The sequence below is a fragment of the Lithobates pipiens genome, unplaced genomic scaffold, assembly GCF_037356315.1.
Source record: "Lithobates pipiens isolate NorthernLeopardFrog02 unplaced genomic scaffold, aLitPip1_a1.2 Scaffold_18, whole genome shotgun sequence".
NCBI lineage: Eukaryota > Metazoa > Chordata > Amphibia > Anura > Ranidae > Lithobates > Lithobates pipiens.
In genome coordinates, this window is record NW_027507758.1 from 446,431,342 (window position 1) to 446,455,289 (window position 23,948).

Below are 23,948 nucleotides of genomic sequence, written 5' to 3' on the forward strand. Positions count from 1 at the left end.
GGCGCATGCGGGTGCGTGGATGACCTGATGGGCGCACGCGGGTGCGCGTTAACGCAGATGGGCGCACTCGGGTGCGCGCTGGTGTTGTTGAGCGCATGCGGGTGCGCGGAGAGATTGGTGTGCACAAGCGGGTGCGCGGCGTGACGACTCTTGGCGCCAAAGGGGTTACTTAAAGGGACCTGTTGCCTTGCCTCCTTGCTGTCCGGTCTACAGCGTTCCTGTTGTGATCCATTTGCACCTGCTTGATACTCGTTTACTCCTGTGACCCGGCTTACCCTGACGACCACTTGTTTGCTGCCTGCCCACAACCTCGGCTTGTCTGACGATTCTTCTGCCTGCTGTTTCGGTACCTATCTGCCTGCCTGTTCCTGACCCGGCTTGTCCACGACTTTGTCCAGTCTGCTGTCCCTCTACGGTGCCAGCCTTCCAGTATCCTGCCCTACCTGCTTGTGGGTCTGCTGTGAGAAACCGTACTACAGGACACCTTCCCCACTGCTTCAGCGTGTGCATCTTCCACTGCTCTCACCTCCTGCTGGTCACTGTTCCTGCTGCATCTGCTCCTCTCTAGTACCCGGAGCCGGATAAGTCCCGACACCTGTGTCCTGCTTGGCACTTGTGCCCCTTTCACGCTCTTGAACCTCTGTCTCCTCTACCAGGAGTTCCTGAGCCGGAGGAATACGAGTAGCCGCTCCCAGCATCCGTGGGCTCAACCACCAGGTACGTGACAAGCTGCCATTGGGACAGGTGAGCTGGCTGCTTCCCTTTCCATTCCCTCATCTGGCTGCTGGGACGACATGTCTGTGGTACTGTCTCCCAGGTGCACGGATCTTTGCTGGAGAGGAAAGACTGCTTTGTTCCCCCTGGCCGACTGTTGAGGAGGGACAATGAACACCTCCTCTCCCTTCTCCCACTGTATCTGCTGCTGGGAAATGATCGCCTCCTTCTCACCCTGAGCCTCTAGAACTGCCACAGGGGTAGGGCAGAGGTCTTGGACCCTCTGTCCTGTGACCAGCGCTTCAGCTGGGGAAGTTCCTTGCAACACTACAGATGCTGCTGGCAGAAAATCACGTCCCTGTCAGTGTTGTGGGAGAAAGGCTGATTACCTCTTCTCTCAAGAAGGCCAAAGCCACTGTTGGTGCTGGGCAGAGGTTAGCAGAGCTCTGCCCTGTTGTCAGCACTTCAGATTTTAGGGGTGGCAATCTCTGGAGTTTCCACTGCCAGTTCTCTGGCATGCTGCTGAACGTGTTCTAGCAGTTTCCTGTATGCCCTTTTCCAGATGCTGTTCCTTCCTTAGCAAATGGTCCAGCTCAGGTTTAAGCTCTAAGACCCTTGCAAGACCAAGCATAGCCTTTCTATATTCTCGCATGTCCTCAAGGGTAGGTTCCCCTTCATCGCCAAACACAAAACGATCTGTAAGGCTCTCCCACAGCAATCCAGGGCCTCCAAAGTCATATCCCTCTGGAGAGCATTCTGCTGTCTCCCCTAAATATCCCTGCTCTGCGTGCCCTTGCAGAGCCCAATAATGATTGTCCAGCTCTATCTCCTGCTGGACCAGCCTGTCCAACTCAGTCACTCATTACTCCTGGGCCCGCTCACCCAGGAATGCCATTTGCAATGCCCATTGGTCACTGGCCCATTGCTCTTGGATTGGAAAGCACTTGCTCTGTTTTATACCAGCTGGGCTCCAATCAACAGCTCCACCTGAATCTGCTGCCTGAACTCCAGGTATTCATCCTCAGGCACAGTTCTGGTGTATGCTGAAAGGATGATCCACAGCAGCCCCGGGAACTCTGATGCCAGGTCCATATCTCTGCTGGGGTGACTGAAGTCTGCTATCCTGATCTTGGATCCAGATGCAGGTTTGGATGTTCCAGACTGCAGGAAGCGTCCCAGTCATGGAGTGGCCTCACCAGTCTTCAGACCTTAACCACTTAAGGACCGCCTCACGCCAATGTACGTCGGCAGAATGGCGCGGCTGGGCACAAGCACGTACCTGTACTTTTCTTTTTAAGTGCCCAGTCATGGGTCGGGAGAGCGCCTCCGGCGGCATGCTCCCGACCCAGTCCTGTGCTTCGTAACTGTGGCAGCGGGACCAGCGGACCTGATCGCCGCTGGTGTCCCGCTATCAGGTCACAGAGCTGAAGAACGAGGAGAGGTCTGTGTAAAGTCACATGCCAGGCCACGCCCCCTACAATAAAAAACACATAAAGTCATACATAACACCTACACTGCCCCCTAGTGGTTAATTCCTTCACTGCCAGTGTCATTTACACAGGAATCATTGCATTTAAATAGCACTGATTGCTGTATAAATGACAATGGTTCCAAAAATGTGTCAAAAATGTCCGAAGTGTCCGCCATCGCTGATCGTCGACATTACTAGTAAAAAAATAATAATAAAACTGCTATAAAATAGCCACGTATATGAGCCACGTCGCACGTCGGCGCAATTGTCAGTTAAAGCGACGCAGTGCCGAATCGCAAAAAGGGTCTTGGTCCTTTGGCTGCAAATTGGTCCGGGGCTTAAGTGGTTAGTCCTTTAGAAAATTTATGGAAGGAGCTGAAACTTCAACTTGCCAAGAGACAGCCAAGAAACCTTAGGATTTAGAGACGATCTATAAAGAAGAATGGACCAAAAGGGTTTCTCCATCAAGTACTAAGTCATGCTTTGCTTGGGGATCAAATACTTATTTTATTCACTGAATTGCAACTCAATTTATAACATTTCTATCATGTGTTTTTTCTGGATTTTTGGTTGATATTCTGTCTTTATCATTTAAAATACACTTATGATAAAAATTATAGACCTTTAATTTTTTAGTAAATGGGGGACTTAAAAAATCTGCAGGGGATCAAATAATTATTTTACAGCTGCTAGCAATAATCACATGTAAAATCCTACAGGCTGGTTGATCAATTAACTTGGGTATATTCAGCCTGGTTCCTGCTTGACCGGCCAAGATCCAAACTATTTATGGCTGGCTTAAGGACTGTCACGCTGCAATGGATTCAATTTTATATTTAGATTTGGATATCCTTTATGTTGCAGCACAATTTAACTTTAAAGTATTGTAATAATTTTACTGGTGTAACAACTGATATAAATTTTACATATGCTAAATTTGTCACACAGAAAAGCCAACAAGATAAACATACGTTAAACTATTGCTTTTATTTCCACTGGAACACAAATAAATAAGCAGATAATTATTATAAAATGTTTTCAATGCACAAAGGAAAGCAAGATTAGAATCTGAAACAATTTTGAAATGTTACTACCATAGTATCAAATACATTTAAATACATGGTACTTTAAAAAAAGTAATGTTAAAAAAGGAAAATCCCATTGAACTATTTTGTATGCAAAAATGGCTCATGACAGATAAATTAATTGTCCGAATTTGCACTTGTTATTTCAAAAACACCTGAAATGGTTAAAAGACCACTATACCATCCACCAAAATATTCAATGTGTAAAAGTGCTGCTGACAACATCCACAGCTATGTATGTAAAAGTTCCCGATAGCTTTACAGGAATAAAAAGTTTGCAGCCCACTGTCCAATGTATACTGCCAATGGAGGCAAATAGGGGCAAGAAGAAGACAAATACTAGTTTTCCCATATCAGATTAGCAGGCATAAAGTCATGTGTGTATTTGAAAATATTGCTCCCCACTTGTCCGCCTTTCTTTTCAGAATCTTCAGTTCTGACCATTTTCTGAAACTTTTACATATCTTCCATGAATGCAATTAAAACCTTTCCTATTGCCAGTTCAGGAAAATTATGGCATTTGGTTATAGTGGCCCTTAACTGAGAGGAAATAAATAAAAATAACATGATGACATTCAGTTTTAGGATCAGTAAACAAATTACACTGAACATATATACTGTTTCTTCTTAAAAACCATGTTACAGTATTTAAAAATGTTGTGCCATAGTACACTAAAAACATACTGTTTTATATTACTTTACATTGTATATAATTGTCAATAGGCAATAAAGAAAACATACATTGCTAATATACACATGTATAAATATAGCTACTTGTATACATATAGATATATTTATACAAAACAACATTTTAGTGCAAGGGTAACAAGACCAGAATGTGACTTGTCTGTGCTTCTTTGAAATCACAGTACACTTCACACAAAATGCTACTCTATAGTTAAATCTATCAGCAGATAAAAGAAGTGCATATTGAATAACTGTGCGCATAGATGGGGACATAGTAAATGATTAGTGCGATGCTTCTGATTTCGAAATATTTGCCATGGCTAACTCTCGGTGCAAGCTGCTAAAATGGTTTGATTTCAAGGAGGTTTCCAAAAAGTGACATTTACTACAGAGCCCTCTGTAAAATACATTTAAGGGTCCCTTAAACACCCCTTTAAATTGACAGTGCTTCCATACCAGGTTTTACCAACTGGAAGCATTGCAGGTTAAATTTGAATCTGCAAGATCCAGACCTGGTAAAACAATTCGGAAGAAAGTGGATCTTCTTCATCTCTCCAGCAAGTGTCCTGTCTTAGATTATAATAAACATGCCCCTTTGTCATACAAACTAATGATGACTTTATAGTTGCAAAAAACAAAACAAAAAAAATAACAATTCAACAAATGAACACTATGCAACTGCCGTCCATTACCATTCCACCAATAGACATCTTTAAAACATCTCTAGTCTGGAGTTTTGAAAAGTTAACAGCTGTTGACCAGTGACATCTTGGGTCCAACAGGATTGCTTATGTTTTAGCTAATAAGGGCATTAGAAGTCACTGTAATATTTTAGTCTTACACTAATGTAATGGATACCTGGTTCATGCCTGCATTATGTGAAAGTTATGCTGGCTATACACAAAACAATACAATTGGTCAAGATCTTTTACAGACTATGCTACCTGGTGTGATAAGAATACTTGGGCCTTATATTCAGGGCTTAATTACACTTGCATTGCAATCCAAGTTCAGATCACACTTTAAAGAGCATTTGACAGGCGGCAAGGAGGAGTTGTATCTCCTCCTCACTTCTGGCTTTACCCCCTTGAAGCCTGCACTAGGGCACCAGAACAGTTGCAGAAACGTCTCATTCACTTGAATAAGTCAAAATGATGTGGGGGGGGGGGGGTACCATCTGTACACCCCCTGACACTGCCTCTACAGCTAAAGGCAGGAGCAGTTGGGGAAATGATAGAAACTCGGCTCAACCACAGGCTTTTACCACAAACCCTAGTGTGAATGAACCCAAAGCCTAATCCTGAAAAATGTATTAAAGAAGAATAGACTGTGTTACTCCTAACTCCCCCCTGAATTATGTGAGCTTTTTTTTACTTCCTGCTACATTTCAGTGACTTTTAATATCCTTAAGTTTAAATTAAGTAGTCCATAAAAAATAATTTCTATAATATATTAATAGCTAAATAAGAAAATGTCCATATTGCTGTTAACATGAATCGTACCTGTTAAAGTGTTAAACATTAAATTCTAGTCTACTTATTAGAAGAGTTCATTATTATAGTCATAGAAATACAGTAAAGTGCTCTTGTTCTTCATTTGGGATTGATATGTTTTCTCGTCCCTAGATAAACACAAGACAACAGACATAGCTATAACCTCTAATTTCCCCTTTACATTAACCTCACTCCACTGTGACACAAGCTTCTTAATCACAACTAAACACAATCGGTAGTGCACCAACTAACAGTGCTGATCAGCCCATATATATCTGATATTTCAATATAAAATTAAATAAAGGAAGATAATCAACAGTTTTGTTGATGAGTGTTGCTCTAATATGCCTCTGATTTGCAGGCAGTTCCGCCAAACACATCAAAATATTTTGGATTCAGAAAGCATTGAATTCAAACCCTTTTGAATTCAATGCAAACAAATTCTGGTGCTTTTGTTTGGGTCTCTGGAAGGCAACTAAAGCAGCCAAATGCAAAAAATGGTATGGGAAGCCCACAAAAAGTCTGGAAACTTGTTGCTATTTAGAAAAAAAAGAGGCAAACTGTGTACAGCTCTGGGGGGGGGTCATTATATGTGGCTTCAGTATGGCATAGAAACGAGGCAAATCCTTGAATTTACACTTTGGGGAAGTTCCTTGATGCTGTACAATCTGTCACGGAATCACTGGAACTCTCTGCTGGACAACCGTGTGCTGACAACATATACTCTCCTTCTACACAGCATCAGTAGCACCCCAAAAACATTTTTACAGAAATGTCAGTCAATGTAATTAATGTGTTAAAAAAATATTTTTTGGTACTATGAGCAGCCTCAGCTTGTGTTGGTTTAGCAGTTTAGGCATGCATTGGTCAGCTCCCCAAAAAAAAATTATTTTAACATTGCCAACAGACAAAAAAGTTTTTTTACTTAGTAGTTGTAGGGAGGATAGCAAGCGAACGCAAAAATTGACTTCACAGTAGGCATCTCTCAAGGTAGCCAAAAATTACAGCTTTGGCCCTCTGAGTTTGAAGGTCAAAACTATGCTAACACTGTATAGTTTAGTAGGCCAGCTGACTGCCTGATATAAATGATACAGAGTAAGTTCCAGAACGCACAGCAGTGAACAGTTACAGCAGTTTACAGCACAGCTATATCGTGCTGACCATGCAGCACTGGTGCTAAATGCCTGTTGTAATACTTTTATTGCAAGTTCAGTAGAATAAGCTCCACAGCATAAAGCAATGGGTAGTTGGAGTGCTTGACAATGCAGCTATATGGTACTAGTCCAAATGTTCTTAAAATGCTGCTACATATTCTATAAACAGCAGTAGAACCCCCCCCAATCCTAATTATTTTTATTTTAGCACAGCACTGATCTAACTAGCTGAACCTCCAAGCTACTAATGTCTGGGCAAAATGGCTTGTATTTAAAGGCCCTGGGTGGGGCCATGTACCAGTAGTTCATGTGGGGATACATGTTCTCACAACAAAAGATTACATGTCTTTACTCATTCTTGGCCACTGATTGGCTGCGGTAGATGCCTAGGGCAATAGCCAGTCCAATTCTCCCTAAAATATTGCACTTTTTTGATTTGAGCATTCCAGAATCAAATACATGATATTGGGAGAGAATTTCACTTTTACCTGATCGTAAACAGCAATACTACTGTCTTTGGGAGAGTTATAATGTTCACAAACTACTGTTGTCATTATCTAGTCTCAACTTAAGATTGGTAAAAAAATGGTACAGTCTCATCAAAACATAATTCAGAGAGCTTAAAGCTTTGTACCCTTTTAAGTTAAAACGTCTCTTACATAATTCTATTCAATATAATGTCAGAGCAATGTCATAATTTTTCAGCATGGAAAAACTTAATTACTATAGCCTGTTGGTTCAATCACTTTGGTGTCTAAGAATAAGTTAACAGATACAACAAATAAGAGATTTAGGCAAGTGCTAGTGCATTTTCTATATAAATATGTGCTGAATGATACACTTAAAGTCATAAAATTTGAGTAGGCTTGACCAACCAGTTAACACCAACACCAATTTAGTAAATGTATACATTCTTTAGCAAAGTATATACCTAATCTGGTGTAATGCTCATTGACTTCTATTTTCAATCAAGTGTGGCCTCTACTAATACAACGTTATATGAATGACTAATGTTATATGCAAATGGACAATGCCATGCACTTTACTGGGAAACAAATACAGTATGTATATTTAATTAACTTTTAACTGAAACAATTTGAACACTTGCCTTTTTTTTTCTTTCAGATGTATTCTCTTTACTATACTGCTGTAAGTGGAACTTGTTAAGACTTAGGCTAATATTCTAATTAACCCAAAAGCACCAGCAAATTTTTTAGCATTTCATAGAAAAATATAAAAAACAAAACATAAAACTGTCTACAAGTCAAAAAACAAAACAAAAAAAAAACAAGTGAACATAAGTAAAACATACAATATTTCCTCATACATAAAAATGAATAATTAAATTACAATTAGGGCCTGATTTAATAAAGTCACGCTTTCACTGTCACAAAGCATGAACAGTTTTTAACTGCTCATGCATGCCTGCTCAAGGGTGGGTGTATTCAGTTGAGTAGGCACTGCCTCACTTTGCAGTCGATCTTTGGGAGGCCCACTATGGGAGATCAATTAAGGTATTCTGATTTTCAAATGAGTTTTTTTTTAAGGAAAACAACATTTTAACATTTTGTGAGTATGTTCAAAGCCTGCTCCACTGATCTCAGTAGACATGCATATTTTTACCCCCTAGCGACCGTTGGACCAAGGCATACTTTCCCAATGATTTAATAAAGCACCTAGCAGCAATGGCTAGAGGTCCTTGGGATCACATGCATATTACACCACCAGATTGAATGCATGCGTTGACAGTGTTATCATTGACAATGAATTTTAATGTGACCCATATTTTATACTATACAAAGTAAATAGCACATGTTGTTTAAAAATATATATGAGACACAGATATGTATTTTTTAGTTTATTGTAAAAACACATATCTAAGTCTAATAAAATTGCAGCAAACATGAAAAATGTACAGTTGCTAAATTTGCACTAAACAATATAAAATAATTATCTTGACATTTAAAATCTCTGGCTGCTTGCTTCTTTGTGGTTAGGGCATGAACATAATCTGTTACAACTATAAACCTATGTACTATGTACGTGTTTGTACATAGAAAACAAAAAATTCTTATTGTATTGCACAATGGGGCAACCCAAGTAAATGGGCTTATGACTTTAGCTAATCAGGCCCTTAAAAAATAAATAATATTACCAATAAATCACAATTTAAAACATAGGTACATATTATATAAATTCCGCTCTATTCCTGTTTCCAAATAATCTATACATCACAACTTTAAAATTTTAAATATCCATACCTTGATGACCATTTCCCTGCATTTCCGTACATTTTATGTTGTAAATGTCCCTTTGGACAATGTAGAGTGTAGCTTGCATTGTCAGGATTGTAGCCACTGAAATTAACTCAGCCCTTGATCTGTATTACATTTCTAGTAATAATGTAATAGATAACGAATATACAAAGGAGTTGATTTGTTTAAATTAGCCTACTTGCATTAGGCAGTGCCATGTGAAACTAGTGAAACTATAATAAAACACAGGAGACCACTAACCAACAGGAAATCAATTGGCCATTGGTTATGTCACTGATTATTAGCTTTTGGCTGATACCTGGATCTACAAACAGAAAATACACAATTTTAGTAGTCAATATTTCAGTGAAGATAGTTCACAGAATTGTCGGAGAATGAAATTACATCCCAGGCACACTGTTATCACTTATGGCCAATTCAAACAGGAGACATCATTAAAATGATTTTTCATCTTTTTCCCGGTGATACTTTTCAAACAGTTATTAACAGTTTTAACTGTTTGGAGTTTTAGACCTAATACAATTCAAAGGTTACTCTGACCCTGGTATCTCTTGATAGTGTGCTACATAAAATCTGTGTGGGTTGCTAAAAGAGGCAGTTCTGTACCTAATTAAGCTGTAAGTATGGTTAACTTAAATTATAAAGGTTATATGTACTATTCTGTGTTTTTTACAACCACTCAGAGGTCAAGTAATGTGTTTATACATAAAAAAAGCAACTAACATTTTATGGACTTTTGTTTTGGAATGGTTAAGACCAGGTTATTGTTATACATTTCAATGAAAATCTAGTTATTAGTCTGATACGAGTGCCACAGTAAATAAAACATGACAATTAATGACTAGTGAAGGTTAATTTTGCGTTGTTAGTAATTCACAAATAGCACAAGCAATACATAAAAAAATCCACCTTAACAAGTTAAAAGGCATTAAACACCCATGTTCTTGCATAGTCTTTGGGAGGCACCATCAAGATGTTCCAAGGTTGTCAACAATGGTAATAATGCCCTAGACTTTGTTGTGGGTATATTTATTTACCTCTGCTCAGAAATGCATTGCAATTCTAAAAAAAAACTGGATGTAGGAACTATATAACTAATCTATAAAATAAAGTCATGGTTAATGCATTTTAATTTTTTTTTTTTTTTAGGTCAGACACAGAAAGTGAGAATAAGCATTAGTCAAAAAACTGCAATACACATAGAAGGACTTTGACTTTTTATATGTTTAAAGTAACTTGTGCCCTTCCTCATGCTATATAATATGTGCACAGAAACGAATGTATGGTCTTTATTGCTTTCACTTTTATGTCACAGTTCTCTTACTATCCTTAGATAGCAGCTGTGAAACTTGGTTTATAACTCAACTTTACTACCTTTTCTTTATCATTCTACATTGCTCTTTTATCCTACTGGCAGGATTTGTGTTTATTGGATGACCCAAGCCAAAAGAAAAAGAAAAATTCCAGCCAATAGGAAACAGGAAACATAGGAGGGATGATGTCCCACAGCTTCTACGTACAGTCACCCATAGACAGCAGTTAGAAGATGTGGCTTTATGGGGTGTGCACTAGGGGTGTTGTACAGCACATGCATGTGCACACACATATGCTTCAAATTCCATCTGCACATAGAGCATATACCTATGCGCTGCTTTACGCAACCCCCTGGTGCTTACTGGTGTACAGATGCATCTTCTAATTGCTATCTATCAGTGGCTGTATACAGCAGCTTTGGGTTTTGGTAAAATTCCTTATGAAGGACCTGAGCTCTTTACAGACCCCTTACAGCTGTGTACATGAGCCCTTATAGGCACAGTTGATTTTTATGCAGAGTTTTTACTGCTGCCATCTAAAGACTACTTGAGAAATGTGATTGAAAAGAGGTAGCAATACAAATCTCACAAGAGTCTCTGTCAACATGTATTGTTAGATGGGATTAAGGAAGGAATGACATGAGTCAGCCACTTTAAGTATTTATTTACTGTGCAGAAGTTCTTACTCATGTCAGTTATGTTACACTATGAGATTGCACTGATGTCTTTTAGCCCTGTGGTCCACGGTTCAAATCTTTGGCTTGATCCAATCTACATGAAGCTTATGTTATTTTTATTGTGTGGGTTTCCTCCATGTGTTATATCTTCTCTCGACAGAATAAACAAATACCATTATATTGTTTCCTTTCTGTCTAAACTGGTCCTAGAGTTATCTTACTACCTATGTACTTTGGATATTATATGATGATAAGGTAATGCATTTAAACAGTAGATTACATTTTAAAAAATAGTTTATGTAGCCACTATAAGTGGTTATTAAAGAAATTCTGTACTGATTACATCTATCTCTGAGAATAAGGCCTCATGCATATTGGGCGTTAAAACTGTCACTTTTAAGGGCGTTTACCTTTTTTTGTCTCCTAAATGCCCCTCAATGTTAGCCTATGTGTCCATTTACACAATGGCATTCACAGGTGTTTAGAGGCAGGAGTGTTTAGAAGCAGAAAAAAAATCACTTGCACATTCGGGAGAGGAACAGTTTTCAGTGAACTGATTAGTGCTCTAGGTAGTTCATTGGGCTTCCTTTCATTCTGTAACTGCCTGCCTGTATCGGAGGAACAAGAAGACAGCTACACCAACAGGAGCATGGCATTACACCCACGATCTGCGCTTTACAGGCTCCTAAATAATAATAAACACAATTTTTTTTACCTACAAAAGGTAGGGTTTTCTTCTTTTTTTTTTTTTTTTGTAAAGGTGAACTTATCCTCTGTATGCACACAACTATGCAAGATAATCAAGCCACTTGCTACTAACTTTGAGTCTTAAAACACTGCCTAATTTAAACAGGGCATTATTTAAAAAATATGAGCCACTTTCAAATTTAACAGGGTAGAGATAAATGTCAAACACATTTTGCCAAATATTCTGAAGAAGTTTGTAATGCTAATTCAGGCACTTCATAAGAATGAAGAAATCAGATAATATTTAATTTCATCAAAGTTTAAAACAGTTGTGCCGAACATCAGTTAAGAGAGAGGCAAAAGTAACATTACAAATACAGTAGCTGAGGGCCATATTTGCTTTCTGGGCAATTGGATGTGTATCTTTATTGATGAATAATAGTTATTTAAATTATTAAGACACTACAGCAGTGGTATACGTACTTCAGGAAGACAAAGTAATTTACATAAAATTTTGAATATCTATAACCCTGATAAAGATGATAAAATGCTGTTCTAGAGATACCTAACCAAGGATTCCATGGTTTGCCTAATTCTGTCACTGTTGTCTCTTTATCTTTACTTAAAAAGTGGAACATTGCGGGAGCTTGCCGCTCCAAATGCCCATGATTATTTGCCTTGGCTCATACAGAATGCCTTGCATCAGTTTTTTTGTCTTGTGTCACAGTGAACAATGGTCTCCTAGTTAAATGTATATTGAGGGAATAGTCAAGAGTACAAAACAAACACCCTTAAACTATTCCTTATGCTAGAAACTGTCAGTAAATGTTAGTATCTGACCCGGTTTCTACTTACTTTCCTTAACTAGTGCATAAACTGGCCACTTAAAGTGGGATTACATAAAAATGGACCCTGGCTTAAAGTGGAAGTAAACCCATCGATTTAAACAGTTAAAAAAAAGGCATGCCGGGAATGCTAACTGCACATTGGCTGTGCTCTCAGCCAAACTATCAAACTATCAAACCATCCAATGGCTGGTGTAATAACGAATCACATGTGCAGCACCATAGCGGTTGAGGATTAAACAGAGGCAAAGATGGCAGCTTCTTTGGCTGAAAACGATAGGGGAGTTTACTTCCACTTTAAGAAAATATCTGATGTGTTCACCATGAAAGCAAATTATAATTTTTGCTTTAAAGGGTAAGACATTTTCTTTGTGGTGCCTGCGTGTCTCTCTACAGGAGGGTAATAAATCCATGGAAGTCTATGGGTTCTAACAGGTCATGGCTTGGACAGCCAGAGAGAGAAATTGGAGCCAGATGCAGCTGGACAGGGTACAAGACTTAGTTAAATATAAAGTTTTAAAGGAGAGGGGGAGGGGGAATCAGTTCAGTGGGTAACTTTCAGAAAAATGTTTAGAAACATGAAATTAACCTTTAAAGTAACTGATTCAATTTATGGGTCTACTGGCAGTTTTATGTCATTATTAAACTGTGTAACTGTGCTATATTGTTTTTATGACATTTTGTCCCAGGAAGGTCCTTCTCCTTATTTACTTATAATAGCAATAAAAGATACTTAGTATCAATCTGCAATGAACAAGGGCTGAGCAGAAGAATTATGCCACACAACATACTGTAGGTAGTATATCCTATAAGATTGTTCCTCACGTTAAGTACCATTTAAAATATATTGTTGGACAATTTAATATATCTCTGTCATCCTTCTGTTTCCTGTTATATAACACATATAGGTAATCATAGGACAATATGAAGAAGGGAAACAAAAGGCATGCCTCAGAAATAAATTCAAAGTAAGAATCAGATGAAACAAGAAAATATTACATAAAATAGTAAACAACATTACATTTAGTACATTACACAAAATATCAAAATTATTCGTAAAATTGTAATAATTTATTTTCTAACAATGTACTTTCTTTTTCTCATAAATGGATTCATTATTTACATTTAGTATTGTTGTATATATCTTTTAAAAAAATCTTGATAAATATATGTGACATGAAATAGGTAGGTCAATCTTCTTTGAGCTGCAATAGGTGAACAGTAAAATTGAGTACATGGATGTCCCCTATGCATGAAATGCAACTGCTCTATCAAGTGAACATTGCTACCTGTGCAATTCAAAACTTAGATTCATGTGACAGAGTCTTTAAACTATGTCTGCATCATATAGCGGTGTCCCAGAAGACAGTCTGTTGTTTGGAATAGGGAGGAGGGCTGTACTTCTTTGACCCGTTGGTCTTCTTCCAGCTGGGTAGGATAGGCATGCTCTCTTGCTTACAGAGTCCCTTTTCTGTTTTTTGTCTTGCTTTAATCTCTTTGCACAGAGTACGCTTTTTCTCAATCATTTCCATCATTTTATGGTCACCATATAGCCACTGCATAGGAGGCATCTGTCAAATAGAGTCACATGAGATATTGTTTAATAATACAACTCTGAAGGTAAATAAATAAAAAATGGGAGAGGCTAAAAAAATGTTTTTATTTTTATTTTATTTTATTATATTTTCAATAAACGCTATCTAGGATGACTCCGCTTGCAGTTGTCAGAGGCGATATAGGTTAAGTGTATGTGATGTGTAAGGCCTTATTGCTAATGTGCAATTGGCGCTTGTCATGTCATGCTGCATGTTTAATGTTCTGCATGTGAAACCTGGCCCAAGGGAGCCACTGATGTGAGCAAGAACAGTGGTGAAGAGGTGCTGCATATTCATTTTTACTGTTGTTCAAATACATTCTACTAAACAACACTAGGGAGCATCCCCTAAGGGTGAGAGGCTTGGTGCCAGTGTTTGTCTATAAGAAGCCTTACAGTATAACTTCATTTATATTAAACATTACTTGTCCCTTACTTGTCACAGAAGCCCCTGAAAATGCCAGTGTGTTGCCTTTGTTGAACAGATATTCAGTTTTGTTCAATATTGCCTGCAGCTTCCTGGTACTTAGCACATCATCCTGTGCTCTGCAGGGGCTGCTCCCAAGAGACAATTTGCTCATTCTTCTATCTACAAACAGCACCCTCTAGTGGCAGCCAGGAGGACCTCAATTACAACAAAGATGGATGCTAACACACAAGAATTAATCAAAACTGGTTTCCACAATCTATAGGACTGAGCATATACTATAAACACTGAGTAAAATTATAAGCTCAACACTTTTGTGTTTGCCCCATTTATCATGAGCTGAACGCAAAGATATGTACACAAAATGCCTATTTCTTTCAAATATTGTCTATCTCTCAAAAATTTGTCTAAATCTGTTTTAGTGAGCACTTCTCCTTTGGCGAGTTAATCCATCCACCTCACAAGTGTGGCATATTAAGATACTAATTAGACAGCAGGATTATTGCACAGGTGTGCCTTAGGCTGGCCACAATAAAAGGCCACTCTAAAATGTGCAGTTTTATCACATAGCACAATGCCACAGAGGTTGCAAGTTTTGAGGGAGCATCATGCAATTGGCATGCTGACTACAGGAATGTCCACCAGAGCTGTTGACCTTGAATTGAATGTTAATTTCTCTACCATAAGCCGTCTATAAAGGTGTTTCAGAGAATTTGGCAGTACATCCAACCAGCCTCACAACTGCAGACCACACGTAACCACATCAGTTTGCATAACCAAAGAATTTATGCACAAACTGTCAGAAACTGTCTCAGGGAAACTCATCTGCATGCTTGTCATCCTGGTCGGGGTCTCGACCTGACTGCAGTTCGGCTTTGTAACCAATTTTAGTTAGCAAATGCTCACATTCAAGGGCGTCTAGCACTTTGGAGAGGTGTTCTCTTCATGGATGAATCCCGATTTTCACTGTACAGGGCAGATGGCAGACAGCGTGTATGGCATTGTGTGGTTCGCATAACCAAAGAATTTATGCACAAACTGTCAGAAACTGTCTCAGGGAAACTCATCTGCATGCTTGTCGTCCTGGTCGGGGTCTCGACCTGACTGCAGTTCGGCTTTGTAACCAATTTGAGTTAGCAAATGCTCACATTCAAGGGCGTCTAGCACTTTGGAGAGGTGTTCTCTTCATGGATGAATCCCGATTTTCACTGTACAGGGCAGATGGCAGACAGCGTGTATGGCATTGTGGATCTAGTGGCCAATGGTGGCGGTGGGTTTATGGTATGGGCAGGAGTATGTTATGGACAACGAACACAGGTGCATTTTATTAATGGCATTTTGAATGTGCAGAGATACAGTGACGAGATCCTGAGGCCCATTGCTGTGCCATTCATCCACGACCATCGCCCCAGCATGATAATGCACAAACCCATGTTGTAAGGATCTGTACACAATTACTGGAAGCTGAAAACATCCCAGTTCTTGCATGGCCAGCATACTCACCGGACATGTCACCCATTGAGCATGTTTGGGATGCTCTGGATTGGCATATACTGTACAACAGCGTGTTCCAGTTCCTGCCAATCTCCAGAAATTTAGCACGCCCATTGAAGATGAATAAACCAACATTCCACAGGCCACAATCAACAACCTGATCAACTCTATGCAAAAGAGATGTGCTGCACTGCGTGAGGAAAATGGTGGTCACATCCTCAGATACTGACTGGTTTTCAGATCCCCCAATACAGTAAAACTGCACATTTTAAGGAATACCAGTGCAATAATCATGCTGTCAAATCAGCATCTTGGTATGCCACACCTGTGGAGTGGATGAATTATCTCGGCAAAGAAAAAGTGCTCACTAACACAGATTTAGAAAGATTTGTGAACAGTGTTTGAGAGAAATTGGCCTTTTGTGTACATAGAAAAAGTCATAGATCTTTGCGTTTAGCTCATGATAAATAGTTGCGAACACAAAAAGTGTTGCGGTTATAATTTCTCTCAGTGTATATTGTTTAGAGTTATAGAGTTCTATTATATTATATTAATATTAGAGTTATAGGCACTTCAACTTAAAATACATCTCCCCTAAGTAAAAATGATATTTTAAAGTAAAAAGCCATCATATCAGAAAATATACATGGCAAAGCATCCTATATACTGTATACAGCCACAAGGCAATTTTCAAATAAAATACACCAAATGGTTTCTTGTAGATGTGTGCAATTAGTTTTGGTCCGAATACAAATTCAGACAAATTTTTGCTTATTTGGAGATTCAAATGTATCCGAATCTTCAAATGAAATAGTAATGAATAGTAACGAATTTTGCTGAAATTTCATTAAAATTTGTTAAGTTTATTTGTTTTCTAACAAATTCCAAATTTTCAGAACGATTAGAATTTGGATCAGTAGAAAAATAATCAACTGATTCTATGTGAAGAATAGCTGGTTGTTAAGCAGCGGGCCTGGACGCCGACCGCCCGTGACCTTAACAACTGATGAGTCATCAGCTTTCATCTGGCTTCCCCACTGCCAGCAACAGAAAATTCAGGAAAGAAATAGCGTGCCCCCCCCAGTCCTGACCAGGTCCTTAGGGGGACATTGTTTTTTATTCTTTAACCCCTTCACACCGCCAATGTAATGCAAATATGCAGCCTAAAGGGCAGCTGCATGCATCACCCCGGTACTGTTTTTTAGAGCCGACGATCGGCCTTCTTGTGATAACAACTGATGCAGCTAAGAAGCCGATTGGCTGTTATCCCAACCAGCAGGAGGGCCCCCCCCCCCCCCACCACCTTCCACGGCCTGCCCGGGCTCTCCCGTACTACTGCCAGCTGGCCTGGAGACCTGAACAAAGCCAGAATTGGCTTTGATCGGGTCTGGGATCTAGTAACTCCGAAGCAATGTCCTGACATCACTTCCTGGTTAACGGAAAACTTAAAGTAGCCACATTTTTCAAAATGGCAGTATTCAAAACTGCCAAATTTGGAGTTTTGAATGCTTTTAAGTGCAAATGAGGGATTTGACATCATCTTTCACATTATACAAAAAAATTGGGCTAGTTTTTTTTTTTAATTCATGAAAGTGTATTTCTAACAAAAAAATTACATTTGAAAGGCCGCTGCGCAAATACAGTGTGACATAAAATATTGTAATGATCACCATTTTATTCTCTAGGGTCTCTAGCAAAGAATATGGGATTTTAACTTGGAAGCAAAAATGTCAGAAAAAGGCTTCAGAATGGGGTTAATAAAGGAATTGTCAAAAACTTGTTTACTGTCTTTATTCACTTTTTACACATTTTTAATGAGTAGGGGTACCCCATCCTCATTTACATGGATGGAGTCTGGGGGCCCCCCGCCCAAAAGAACCCACCTCCCCATGTTGTGGGCATGTGCCTGGCATGGTTTAGTTAGGTGGGGGTGGTCGCTCGTCCCCACCCTTTCCTGCCCTGCCGGGCTGTGCATGCTCAGATAAGGGTCTAGTATGGATTTTAAGGGGGACCCCGCACCATTAAAAAAAAAAATAGTGTGGGGTCCCCCTTAGAATCCATACCTGACCCAAAGGGCCTTGTATGAACTGGGGGGGGGGTGGTGACGAATGCGTTTTTTATGTGAATTTTCTATTGCTGCCATTGTTTTGTTTAATAATTTTCTAACAAATTCCACATTTTTAGAACAATTCAAATTTTGATCAGTGGAAAAATTATATTAATGAAAACCAAATTTACCGAATTCTGAAAGCCACACTAAACGAATTCCGAAACTAAAAGAAATTAGTAACAGAACGAATATATGCGAAATTAAATAAAACACATTTTTCTGTTCTGCACATGTCTAGTTTTTTGAATACAGGTACAATCAGCACAGACATATAATAAACATATCCTCATTCAGGCTGGGTTCACACCTATGCGTATTGGATACGGGTTTCCCCACATCCAATTCACATGACAGGAGATTGTGACCAACCCTCTATGGAGCTGGTTCATATATATCCGTTGCGGCTGCGTAGCGGCTTGTACAGAAACGTTGTGCGTCTTTGGCTCTGTTTCAGGCCCGAATTCAGGCAAAGATTTGTCCCTGATTCGTCCCTGAAATGAAGAACAGGGATGCACTGGACCCCTGCTGCGAGTCACAACCATTGGAGGTGTGAACCCAGCCTAAAGGTCACCTATCATGTTCAGGGACAAGTGAAAATACATAATGTTTAGTTAAGATGCAGTTATACTTTATACTGAATCACCTTTGTGCCCCTATCCTGTCCACTGAAGTGGTAAACTCCTGCACCATGCCTTTTTGGTACCTGCCATGCTCCAGTCTGCTTAGTTTATAAAAACTTAAAGGAAGTCACACAGACTTTTGTACAAGGATTTTGACCCCCACCCACCCCCACCTCTTTATTGTGCAAACTGACACCAACTTTACTAGGCAGTCCCAAACCTTACTGAACTCCCTTTTAGATTGTACCTCCTAGATGCACCCCTTTTACTGTGCACCCTCCCAGCTTTCCCATTGCCTTTAATGTAAATTGCCCCTCTGCTTGCCCATATTTACTGTGTGCCTCCCTTCCTCAAAAAGCCCCTCTTTACATTATAATAAAGCTCACCCACAAATGAAACCCACACCTCTAGCACAAGTAATTTACATGGATGGAGGAGCATGCATTCTTCCCCATAAATCACATAACCAAATATATATTTTAACACATGGGAAGTATCACTCCACTTGACTTAGACCCCCCCCCCCCCCCCAGCTTACCCAAACAGCTCTGCTGTGAATGTTCTTCAGATAACTTGTGTCTCATCATTGTGCATATTCTGCTTAACTCCATAATGTTTTGTGGCAAAGAAAATGGACAGGGGGGAGGGTAGAACCATTGTTACCCTTATATCTGTTCCACTGATGATCATTGATGATTAAAGAAAATGATGTATCATTTATCCCACTTTCTTCTAGTGAAAAGCCACTAGAAAATAACTATTTAAAAGTAAAATGATTCTTTTATCCTATTTTTGAATTAAGCAATGCATTTCAATATATTACCACTAGATGGTACTCAAGGCACACCTAAAAAAATAATATATATATATATATATATATATATATATATATATATATATATATATATATATATATACATATATTTATATATATATATTTAGATATATATATCTATAGATATAGATATAGATCTATATCCATATATATATATATATATATATATATATATATATATATATATATATATATATATATATATATATATATATTATTTAATTTTTTTGTCACAAGGCAGTAGACAAATATTAGGATGATGGTTATGAGATTCTAAAACAGACAATTATTATGTATATTTGCAGATATACAGTACATAGTGTAATTTAAAAGTCATTTGATCACTCCACTTCTCAGTCCCTGTGTTTTGTACCATTCTTTATAGATACAACACAAGCTGGCTTTTGGGCCTTGTCATTTCTTTGCAGTAGACTATACATAAATGACCCAAGTACACCTCTCACATATAACTACAATTCCAAAAAAGTTGGGATGCTGTGTACAATCAACTTAAATACAGAATGCAAGGATTTGCAAATCTCAGAAGCCCGTATTGTATTCACAATAGAAGAAAGAAAACACATCAAATGTACTAATTAAAAAAATAAAAATAAAGTAATTTTGACATTATTGGCAGAAACATGTCTGAAAAAAGTTGGGACAGGGCAACAAAAAGCTGGCAAAGTAGGCGGTACTAACAGAAAATGAATTATATAAATTTGCAACAGGTCAGTAACATGATTGGGACAGTGGTTCACCAATCTGTGAAAACTGTTGAATAATTTCTTAATAATGTTTCTCAATGTAAAATTTAAAAGACTTTAAATACATCATCTACAGCAGTGGTCATCAACCCTGTCCTCAGGGCTCACTAACAGGCCAGGTTTGCAAGATAACTGAAATACATCACAGGTGATATAATTTGCTGCTCAGTGATTGCAGTATTCTAGTCTGCATCTCCCCAAGGTAATACATAAAACCTGGCTTGTTAGTGGGCCCTGAGGACAGGGTTGATGACCACTGACCTACAGTACATAATAACAAAGGATTATGAGAATCTAAAGAAATCTCTGTGTGCAAGGTACAAGGTAGAAACACAACTTTTGAATCCCATGCGTTTCAGGTCCTCAGGAGGCACTGCATTAAAAACAGACATTATTTTGTGATGGACTGCATGGGCTCAGAAATACTTCCAAAAATCACTGTCTGTGAACATAGTTCACTGTGCCATCCATAAATGCAAGGTAAATCTCATGATCAAGGAATGTCTCTGTGTTCTCTGGGTCAAATCTCATTTAAAATGGTCTGTTGAAAAATCTAAAACTGTTCTGTGTTCAGACAATTTGGAAATTGACATTGTTTTGGGCAACCATGGACCTCCTCCAAACTTAGGAGAGGAATCATCCAGCTTGTTATCAGTGCTTACTTTAAAAAAAAAATGCTCTCTGATGGTATGGGGTTGCATTAGTGTCTATGGAATGGGCAGTTTGCACATCTGAAAAGGCACCATCAAGGCTGAAACATATATCCAGGTTTTAGAGCAACATATGCTCCCATCCAGATAATGGGGGTTATTTACGAGAGGCAAATCCACTTTACACTACAAGTGCACTGCAAGCACACTTGGAAGTGCAGTCACTGTAAATCTGAGGGGGACATGCAAGGAAAATAAAAAACAGCATTTTAGCTTGCACATGATTGGATGATAAAATCAGCAGAGATTCCCCTCATTCCAGAACCATCCCTCAGATTTACAGTGACTGCACTTCCAAGTGCACCTGCAGTGCTTGTAGTGCAACGTGGATTTGTAAATCCCCAATAACCCCCAATGGTTTTTTTTCTGGGAAGGTCTTGCATATTTCAGCAGGGCAATGCTAAATCACAAACTGCATGTATGTCAACAGCATGGCTTCATAGTATAATAGTTCCAATGCTTAAATTGGGCTGCCTGCAGTCCAGACCTTTAACTGGCTGAAAATATGTGCCGCATCTTAAAATGAAAAAATATAACAAAGAAGACCCAGGACTATTGAGCAGTTAGAATCCTATATCAGGCAAGAATGGGTCAAATTCCTTCCAACATTCCATCAACTGGTCTTCTCAGATCCCAGAAGTGTACAAAGTGTTGTTAAAAGAAGAGGGGGTGCTACATTATAAATATGGTAAACATGGCCATGTCCCAACTTTTTTGAGACACATTGCTGCCATCATTTTCCAATTTACCTTATTTTTTCCCAAAATTGTACATTTTCTCAGTTTAAACATTTGATATGTTTTCTATTTTTTATTGAGAATAAAATATGGGTTTATGAGATTTGCAAATCTGTTTTTATGTAGATTTTACACAGCAGTTCTAGTAGATACTATGGTGTGGTATACAGTATCACCACTTGAAAGAGGCTGCATGACCAGGGAGAGGGTCTTGTGACTTGTCTCTGCAGCTGCTTCACTCTGTCACCTTTATTACACTTGCTGGTATTAGCTACAATTGTCCAATTAGGACAGAAGATGGAAAACAAAAAACAACTGGCTAGGGGGATTTAGAGCAAGAAACTGTAAGTTGCCGTTGCAGGCATAAAGTCTGAAAAAAAGTTTTCGATCAACCTTCATGGACACAATATGCTGTGGATTTATATGCAGGGCTGTACACTCAACCACATACAGGGATAATGCAATCAATTAATGTCCTGAGCAAAAAAATGATTAACCCACACTATACAGCATTCATTGCTTGTCAGACTAGCACCTAATAGCCAGTAAGATGTAGGCGCAATCTTAGCTTAATGAAAAAGAATTGGAACAGGTTAACATTTTCCAACCCACTGAAATTCTGTTTATGTGAAATTTGGTGGAAGTTTTCAGTTAGTATTATTTGTACTCCATGCATTGTGTGGTTGTTATACTCTTAGGTATGAACTTTTTGGAAATTCCTCCATAAACTTCACACAAATGAAGGGAAGACTGGTGCATGTTCTTCAAACTGAGAATTTCACAACATTTAGTTCACCAACTAATACAGTGTTAAGGCAATTGGCCACTGAGCGCAATAGCTCAATAAGGTGTTTCTTTTTTTGCTGTGCCACACATGTTGATATTTCAGAGGATCATAATCTGGAAGGATTCCCCAAGTAGCCCTGCTCACTATCAGAACAAGAATCTGTGCCACAGAGCCAGGATTACAAATATAGAGGATCTGCTAAATGTCCTATTAAATATATCCCAGGACAAAAATATTGAATTAGGACAGATCTTCAATTTTCAATTTGTACAGTTGTAATATCTTTACCTTACTGTTTACTTGCTTAATAACTAATGCATTGTTCGGCCATTCAGCCATGACCCTAAAATTTGTATTTCTGTCTGTACCCTTATTGGGGATATTCACCCTCACTACTTGTGATAGTGACACAAGGACAGCAGTGATGGGACATATCTCTGATCAGGACAGAGACTGCACAGCAAGGACATGTATTTATAAATCAGGGGGAAGTTAGAATCTTTGTCAGTTTTTCTGTGGTCGCCATGTCTTCCTGTTCTAGTGCAACCAGGAAAATAGGTGAGGGGAAATATCCCCTACAGGAACACAGAAAGTAACCAAAATCTGACAGAAATTCTTACTCTTACCCACACTGTCAAAAAATAAAAGAATAAAACATTTTAGCTGCAGTTATAATTACAAAAAAGTATGATATACAGCATTGTACTTCTAATATGTGGAGAAATAAAAAATGTTTGAATCTATTAGGTTAAAGCAGGACCCAAGAGCTATAGCCCCCTCTCACTAACCTGAATCCTTTAAACGCTAAAAAAGCATACACTTACCAGAACCTAGGAACAGAGGGACAGAACTATGAGCAGCATACATCCTACAGGCTTCTCAGCCTTTGGGCTAAGATCAAGTGTAGCATCTGTTCTTAATAGTGTCCAGTAGGGGTGCTGTGCAGCTATTCTGGCTTTTTGGCAGGAATGGCTGGCTGTATAGTGTCCCTGCTGGTATGACAGGGGCTTTGAAGGCTAGTACTGGCTGAAACAGAAACTGGAGCACCCATGGGATGTGGGGCATGGGAGTAATTCTCCAGAGACTGGAGGGGCCCAGTGCCTCTTGATTTTAATGGGTCTACCTTGTCTGGCCAAATGCTGGGAAAGGTGAGAATCCACTGTGCTGTACCCCCTGGGAGTTGGTTACCGCAGGGGTGCTCTTAGAATCACTTGGGCATAGGAAACCCACTGGGAGAAGGTGCACTTAGCCACGGTACTAAAGCTTTTTCTGCACTGCACCTCTTTGGGCAAGGCATTTTGGCTAAGTCCAGGGCAATTTTTGTTACCCGGCCTCAGGGCCTAGCCGATGCACTAGCATGAGCTTTAAATATTTTTTTCTTCACATTTGTTACGGCACTTTTGTCTGTGCTTCTTTGTCTCACTAGGATGGAGGGTGTGGGTCCTCGGGCCTATCCTAAAGGAGGACA

The 23,948-nt window shown here is 39.1% G+C and overlaps 1 protein-coding gene across 2 annotated transcripts in view; it reads right to left on the reverse strand.

The window, feature by feature from the left end:
- Positions 1 to 9,725: 9,725 nt before the first annotated feature.
- The window catches only part of NYAP2 (neuronal tyrosine-phosphorylated phosphoinositide-3-kinase adaptor 2), a 295,588-nt gene continuing 281,365 nt past the window's right edge, over positions 9,726 to 23,948 (reverse strand). For both annotated transcript variants that reach the window (XM_077488199.1, XM_077488200.1), the window contains one exon: positions 9,726 to 13,973. In XM_077488199.1, coding sequence (XP_077344325.1) covers positions 13,746 to 13,973 — 228 coding nt within the window. In that variant the 3' untranslated portion in view covers positions 9,726 to 13,745. The remainder of the gene's footprint in view (positions 13,974 to 23,948) is intronic.